The 8,404-nt window shown below is 47.5% G+C and overlaps 1 protein-coding gene across 2 annotated transcripts; it reads left to right on the plus strand.

The window, feature by feature from the left end:
* Positions 1–3,550: 3,550 nt before the first annotated feature.
* LOC139797986 (glycine-rich protein 1-like) lies at positions 3,551–8,404 on the plus strand. Of its 2 annotated transcripts, XM_071748077.1 has the most exons (3): positions 3,552–4,729; positions 7,210–7,257; positions 7,344–8,404. In XM_071748077.1, exons 1-2 carry the CDS (start codon positions 3,599–3,601, stop codon positions 7,216–7,218), a joined length of 1,140 nt encoding a protein of 379 aa, XP_071604178.1. In that variant the 5' UTR covers positions 3,552–3,598; the 3' UTR covers positions 7,219–7,257; positions 7,344–8,404. The 2 variants fall into 2 exon arrangements, with proteins under 2 accessions (XP_071604187.1, XP_071604178.1); XM_071748086.1 differs by lacking the exon at positions 7,210–7,257 and having other exon boundaries at positions 3,551–4,729; positions 7,307–8,404.

Below are 8,404 nucleotides of genomic sequence, written 5' to 3' on the forward strand. Positions count from 1 at the left end.
ATTGAGGATGTTTATTCTTCATTCTTTCACACTGCCTTATGCAGCAGCCAGCTAACTTACTGCAGTGTGAAAGATCTCAATTTTTTAGTCTCTATTTCTGAAAGTAAGCAGTAGTGATATGGATTGGTACTGCACTAAAAATTTTGAGGGATGAATATATTTGACAATCAATACTTTCCAGTCATCAGATTTATTCTGAAATATCTTCAGGCTTAGCGCAGAGAGTGTGAGTAAAGAAGTGTTCCCTGGGCATACAGGAATGGTGCTTGGGAAGCGAAAGCTCAGCTGTTGGTGGAATCAGCAAAGGATGACAAGGGCAACAAGAGCAACTTCTACCACCTCAGTGGCAGTGAAAGAATATAAAAGGAAGACGTGTGAGTTCTGCTGAAAGCAGCAGGTGATGTAATGGCAACAAAAAAAGGCTGAGGTACTTACTCAATGCCTTCTTTGCCCTAATCTTCACCAGCAAAGTCTGCCAGCCCTTTATGACTGAATGAGAAGAGAATCTGTAAGCAGTGGGAAAGGACTGAGTCAAGGATCTTGTCTTGAGGAATCCCAATCCCTGCAGGGCTGAGGATCCAGCCAGATGCTCAGAAGGCTGGCCAATGTTACTGCAATGTTGCTTTTTATCTTTGAAAGTTTATGGAAATTTGGTAAGGCAACCAGTGGCTGAAAAGGGCTAAATGTTGCTCATCTTCTGAAAGAGGAAGGAGCTACAGGCTGGTGAGGTTCACTTTGGGAAAATCACAAAAGCAAGTTATCCTGGAAGCCATTTCTGGGCATTCAGAGAACAAAAAAGTGACTGGAAAACTGTAGCATGGATTTAGCAAGGATAAATCATACCTAGCCAACCTGATCACCTACCTTGATCCGTGGATGATGGGAGAGCAGTGGATAGGGGGCTTTTGGCACAGTCTCCCATAACTTCTTTGTTTGAGCCAGTTAGATGAGAAAAAAACTGAATGGGTTGTAGTGACTAATGGTTCATACTCTGTCTGGAAGCTGGTTACAAATGAAGTTTTTCAGAAGTCTGTCCTGAAACCTCTCCTGTTTAATATCCCTATCAATAACCTGGAGAAGGAGACAGAGTACACTGTCATGCAGTTTGTGGACTTCAAATCAAGGTAGACAGTCAACACAATTGGGGACAGGGCTGTCATTTAGAGGGACCTATATAAGCCCTATAAGAATGGGGAAATAGATATCTTATGAAAGTCAGCAGAGACAAATAAACTTTGTGTGAACTAAACCCCTGCATTTATGTGGGTTGGACACTGACAGGCTGGGGAGTGGCACCCTCATGAACAAAATGAGCCAACAAGGAGCCCTGGCAGAGATGAAAGCTAACAGCACCCTAGGCTGCATCAACAGAAGCATGGTCAACAGACCAAGTGAAGTGATTATTGCCTTTTACACAACATTCATTAGACCCCGTCTGAAATATCTAGTTTGGATGCCCCCAATTAAAAAGGACCTTGATAAACTTCAGCAAGTCCCTTGGAGGCCCAGCAAGACAGCTGGGAGAAGGAGCATTTGCCCTGTGAGGAGATGACAGGAAAGCTGGACTTGTTCAGCCTGGGGATGGGAAAACTAATAGCAGTATTCCAGTACCTGCAAGGAGGGTGCCTTCCAATCTGAATGACTCTGCAGTTCTATCAAAAAAAAAAAAGAATTTTGACTTAAAGCCAAGAAAAACATCTTCAGAAAATTATCAGAGGTTGCATATAAATTTGTATCACCTTTCCAAGCTCACTGCTCAGGGCCATTTTAGAGAAATTATGGTATTGGTGTACTTCTAATAGTTTTTGGTGTTATTAATGTCCCATTAATGGAATTAGAATGAGACAATGAGGTACTGGACAGAATATAAAATAAAAATCTTTAAAAGCTCATCACAGTTGTACCTGTTTTGGTAGCTTTTAAAAAAAAAATAACCTTATCAAAATGTGAATGTATTCATCTCAAGAATTAAGCAAACACTGTTTTGTTCAGATTCTCAGAGAACAAAATCTCCGAGAAGGGTTAATTACAAAATAGAAGTATTTTGCTACTCTTATTATTTCTTCAGAATTTATTAAGCTTAAGAAAAACAAAGCCACTGTTTTACCTTACATTTTTATTGCAGAATAATGCCTAATTTTGTAACTTCTGGGGTTTAATTTTTGGACAAAAGACTCATAGTTAAATTTTAGCTCTTCCAGTTTTTCTGTGAAGATGGGAGATTTTTGGGTCTTTTTACAGAATCTTAGTCTTTATTACAGTAGAAGTGATTGCTAGGCATTTCAGCACGGTCTTTAAAGCTGCTCCTCTGGAGGAGCAAGTGCTACAGAAGCATTTGTAGAAGCAGCTGGGGAGTGGGTGCATGACTTCAGCCCACACAAGGAACCAGTACCCAGCTTTTGTGCCTGTGATGTGTGACTTTCACCCAGGTGATGTCCCAGATGTTGCAATGACCTGGTTCTATTTCTTCAGAGGTGACTGTATGTTTTGGCAGCTGCCTCAGCAAGACACGTATGGCTGTGCCACAGAAAGTGTTTTGACGTGACTGGAAGGGAAATTGCTCATGGGGCTGCGTCTCCTGTAAAGTCACAGGTCTCCCTATTTCTTACCTGGCATGGAACTCTGCAGGTCAGTCACCTGCGGCAGCCTCAGACACACTGAGGAATCTTGGCAACTGTTTGCCCAGAGTGGCTACTCAGTCGAAAGCCATCTTCTATAACTAGAAAAGGATGCTCCTTTACGTTGAAAGGGAACAGTGATCTAATGTCATTACTTGTGCAAACATTCGCTGTACTGAAGCAATAATGACATAAGCCCCCGCTACTGTGTACCTACTACAGAGTAATGTGTATATTTAGTTATTTATAGTGTGTCTATATATACACTGTAGTATATATATAACTTCATATATCATGTTTTATCACAGAATCACAAAATGGTTTGGGTTGGAAGGGACCTTAAAGGTCATGTAGTTCCAACCCCCCTGCATGGTCAGGGACACCTCCCACCAGACCAGGTTGCTCCAAGCCCCATCCAACCTGGCCTTGAACACTGCCAGGGAGGGGGCAGCCACAGCTTCCCTGGGCAACCTGTGCCAGTGTCTCACCACCCTCACAGGGAAAAAGTGAGGGTGGTATATACCGTGTATATATATATTTGTAAACGTATGTATATGTATGTGCTATATATAGTGTGTCTGTAGTGTATAGATTGTCTCCATATACACATATGCATCATATCTATATATACACACACCACACAGTTTTTAACATACATTTGAGACAAAGTACATATCACCTGCTCCAGCCCCAGCACTTAAGTGCCGAACAGTGCCCGCCTATCAGACACCCCGGGGGCCGCTTAACCCAGGGCATGCCTCGGCACACCGGTGGGCTCTCACCCTGCCTCAGCTCCCGGGGGTCCCTGCTCGGCCCGTTCCGGGAGTCTCGGAGCGCCGTGGGGCGGGATGGCAGCTCCGGACCCGCCCCGGTCCCGCCCCCTCCCCCGCCTCCCATCCCTTCCTTCCTCAGGCCCCGCCCCTCCCCGCCGCCCGTAGCCCCCGCCCCCGCCGTGCGCGCTGGCTGCCGCCGCCGCGCCGATGCCACGTGGGAGGCGGCGGAGCCGCCGTCGGCGCCGGGCCGGAACCGCGGCCCCCCTGACGTTGGGGACGGCCCTCGCCGGGCGCCGGGAGGAGGGGAGGTCGCGGAGCCCCCGGGACCGCGCCGGGATCGCCGAGACCCGATGGGTGCTCGGCGCGGTGGCGCCCGGCTCGCGGCTCGGCCTCCCGGGCCTAGAGGCGCTGGCGGCGGCTGCCGGGCCTAGGGGCGGCTCCCCGCCCTGGGCCGCGCCTTCGCTGCTCCAGGTGCCGGCGGCGGCCCAGCCGGCCCCGCGGCGGGAGGGCAGCGATCTGCCCGCCGGCGCGCCGGCCGCCCTGGCCGTGCTGCGCCTCCAGCCCGGCGCCGAGGGCTCGGCGCGGGCGGCGGCGGCGGCAGCGGCGGCCGGGGCCGCGCCGCGCCTGCGGACCGTCTACGTGAACCCGCGCTGGCTGGAGCGGCAGGCCGCGCTGGGGGCCGTGGCGGCGGCGGCGGCCGCCAGCCCCTGCGCCGAGGCGGCGGCGGCGGCAGCGGCGGCGGCGGCGAGTGGCGCGGCGGGGGCCCCTCCGGCAGCGGCGGCGGCGGCGGTCGCGGCGTCGGGGCAGGGCGAGGCGGCGGCTGCGGAGGCGGGCACCCCCTACGTGGGGCTGCGGCGGCCGCTGGGCTACAAGCTGTCCAAGGCCACCAAGGAGCGGATCTGGCGGGGGGAATTCATTGACCTCTTTTCCTTGCTCCACACAGAGCTGGCCCCCGAGCACGGCCCTCGCCCGGGGGACACGCTGGACCAGTGGGTCTCGGCCTTCCTGGTGTACGCCAGCGTGCTCTGCGAGAAGCACCCGGCGCGCTGCGGAGCCATGTTCAAGTACCTGGACACCATCCGCAAGCTGCATGCCACCTACGGGGGCACCTCCTGGATGAACTACGACGAGGACTTTCGGCGGCGGGCGGCCAAGAACCCCAACCTGCCCTGGGGCGACGTCGACCTGGACCTCTGGATGAAGTGGATGGCGCCCCTCAAGTCGCTCGTCAGCAGGCACACGCGTGCTGAGAGCGAGACGCAGGCCACACCAGCCACGACACCGCCGCCACCGCCACCAGCACCATCCCAGAGTCCCAAGCAGGAGGAGAAAAGCCAGGTGTGATGGGCTGATGGCCATGGTGGTGTGTTTCCCGGCTCCCTTGGCCAGGTGTGGTCCCCCCTCGGAGGGGAAGAGGAGAAGGGGCAGTTGGGGTGTCCTTGAGTTGCTTGGCAGCTCTGGCATCACGACACTGACCCTTCGCTTGTGCTAACCCTAGGACAGTGGCTTCAGCTGGCGAGGCCTGGGGCTGCATGGGAATCCAGTGGGTCACTGAGGGTGGTGTGGGCATCACTGGAGGAAAAAGGATGGTCTCAGCAAATCATTGTTTGTAGCATTTATTGCTCTGGCCACCAGAAATTAGGACCCCTGTCGAATCCCTCCTCTGGTATGTAAATGCATTTCCCTGAAAAGACATTAGGAGGACAGTGTTTTGGTTTTAGGCTTTTTCTTCTGAGTTACCTTAAAAAAAAATAATGTTGTCACCCATCCAGTTATTCGTGTATAAGACAAAGAGTACAGGCTCTGCTGTTACGAAGGGAGCATGTAGTAGTTGCAGGCTGTGTGGGAAGCCCAGAAAAATTGATACGAGTAAAGATAAACCTCAGTATGAATGGCCAGTGCTTGAAAATTGACTGTGATTTGGAGATTTCACCTAGTCTAATTTGGGACTTGGTAGATTTAAGAAAAAAATTTCTGGCCTGTTTTGTGGAAAAAGATGGTGGGTGTGATATGGGGGAGGAGGTGTATGTTAAAGTTCTGCTTTCCATAGAGGGATGAAGTGTCACTGAATTGGTGTAACCGCTGATGTACATGGCCAGACCCACCCTCTCCCCTGCCTGAGCTGTGACTGATACTAGGGATTTTCCTGCTTCCCTTGTGCTGGTGGCTGTAGTCTGTCAAATCCCAATCACAGAAAATGCTGAGTTTCATGCCAGCTGAAAGGGAAAGTCTGTTACATTGGCTATGTTGATTTCTAAACAGGTTTTTAGGACCATAGGAAGAGCCTTTTTGTTTCTGAAGGTTTTTTGCTGGCTCATCAGATGCTGTACTTCCCAGGGATTGCTAGCTCAGGAGTGGCTGAATGGATTGACTCCGTTAGCCTGATCTGGAAAGGGAGGACCCTTTTTCAGGTCATCTGCAAGTGTTAGATTTGTCACACCAAGTCCTGACTTTCATAACCATCAAAAGTGACATCTCTGGGCCAGCCTGTGACAGAGAGCAAACACCAACCATGCAGTCATGCAGATAAATGGGTCCTGGTGCAGGTCTTGTGGCCTCCATGCCTTCTGTGGTTGATGCTCTGGTTTTATGCAACTTTTTGATATCTCTGTTTAGATTTCTCCGTTCTCAAGAGCAGCAACTCAGTTCTTCTTTTGCTGTGGATCTTATGTGACCACCAGATGGGCAATGGCTTATAGCTTTCATCTCATCCAAGACTGGATCTTCAGCTTGTCATGTTAACCAGACTTGTAACTTCTTCCACAGCAGCTCGTCTGTCAATGTAGAGCTTTGTTCTGTTGTCTCCTGAGGCACCAGAGGTCTCGACCCCCTTTGGTTTTGTGGGAACATCCCTGTAGATTTTTAATGGCAACGTTGTTTGTTTGTCTTTCCCCAGAAACCCTGAAAGAAAAAAATAACATTTTAATTTTAACTAAATAACTTTAAAAATACCCAAAGTTTAATGTATATAAACCCAGTAGAGCTTTAGCAGCGCAATGAAAAGCAAAAGTAAAAGTTGTGCAGTTGCTCGGGGTGGGTTCAGCAGCCCCTCTGTTATTAGGCTGGATTTTAATTGATAGCACATAGTCTTCAAAGAAAAAAGTCCTTAACTGAAGTAATGGTTTGAGCATCTGTTAAGAGGTAGATGCTAGGATAAAGCATGAGTTTATCACTGGCAAGGCAGCAGCAAGGAAATGTTGCTCCCTCGAGGTGACCTGTGGGTTTTCCCTGCACCACCACTCCCAGATCCTTGTAAGCTCTAATTATGAAGTGTGATAGTACTTTAGAGAAATAAGGCATGGCTTCTTGGGCAAAAGAATCAGGGAATTAAATGAGAGAGCAAAGGCTTTTGTGGATTTATAGCTTTGGCCAGAACCTAAGCTTTTCCAAATTCATGCTATAGTAATTTATGCTATAGCAACGAAGAGGAGGTGTTTTACAAAGACCTTAGAAATTGTTTGAACTGATTTTATTTTCATAATTTAGAAGGATAGCATTAGGCTGTCTGACTGGATTTTATTTCCCCTTACAGCTGAAGGCTCCTTCAATTTCAACTTGATAACAGTGCCCGTATCTCTAGTTCCGCAGTTCAAAGGAAGGTTAACCAGTGAAAGCAAAGTCACAGAAAACAGTGTCATTTTTGAAGCTAGCTCTCTGTTCTAAGGCACCAATGAGGAGCTGTAATTTAGCTTTACACAGCCAGAACAAAGTGAGAAACTGGAGATAGTTGGCACGTATGTAGGATAGTTGGGATTCATTCTTGCAAATTTCTGTCTGTATGTATAACTTCAGACAATTCTCGGTATTTTTTTTTCCAGACTCCATGAGAACAGAAGGCCAGTTGGGATGGCAGTCAGACTAAGTGGGTGAGTTTATATATAAAACTGACTAACTTTGGATCTTAAATATTTGCAGATTTGTTAAACACAGAATTTCTTATTGGTGCCAACAGCCTGACTCCGTTGGTGTTTAAGTGGAGCTCTGGTATTCTAGTGCATTCTTTTACCTCTGCTTCTGTTGCGTTGCAAGCTGTGCTAGAGAAGACGTAGGAAATTCATTTTACCCAATCAGCAATTTTAACAATGGACTACAAACCTGCAGAGCGAGCCAATTTGCTGGAAAACAGGAATTCCTGCAGTGCAGCACTTGTCACAGACTATCCAAAGAGGGCAAAGATTCAGGAAGGTGAATAAATTGAACATTGATTGAATGAGGTCAGGAACAGTCTCCTGGAGGAGAACCCTGCCCTAAAATACTTCTTTGAAAGTATAAACCAATTTAATGTGCAGATTAATCCTTCTCATTTGAGCAAACTTGTGTGCAATCCTGGATCTTTGCAGATTACAACCGGACACTTCAAAAACCTATGTACTATATTTGTTTTTAAAAAAAAATAAATCATAACTTGTCTTGTTACAGCTGTTACTTTACCATTTCATTGAGATTATCTGCAACATAAATGTATCTTTGACTTGAAACAGTATCAGACACTTGGTATAACAACTCAGGTTGTCTACAGAATTACTCTGTGAGGCTTGATTGTGCCTCTCCATTCTTCTCTGAAAAATCCATTAACTGTTGCTGCCATTGCCAGAAATTAGTTATAGACCAATTATGCATACAAATTTCTTGATCAAATGTAATAATTGACCTCAGTTATTATGTTTCTATGCTCATAGAATACTTTTAAGTCCTGAGCATCAGCCTAGACCTTTGTAGCCTGGTGTTCATGAAAATCATATTCACTGGTTCACGGTTTAATCATTCTACATCTCAGTATTTTGTTTTCTTTTCCTTTTCCCTTGCATACTAGGGAGTATGGTCAAGGTAATGCTATGATCCAGTAACACACATAATGGTAAGGGTATGCCTTTAGTTGTTTCAGGAAAAAGCTGCCATTATCTGCTCTCCTTTACCGTTCTTGACAGTTTCAATAATATGCATAACATGAAGTGTTTGTACATTGATATGAAACTGTTTGTGACTTCACCTTAATAAATTTTTATATATTAA

Source organism: Heliangelus exortis, chromosome 1 (genome assembly GCF_036169615.1).
Source record: "Heliangelus exortis chromosome 1, bHelExo1.hap1, whole genome shotgun sequence".
NCBI lineage: Eukaryota > Metazoa > Chordata > Aves > Apodiformes > Trochilidae > Heliangelus > Heliangelus exortis.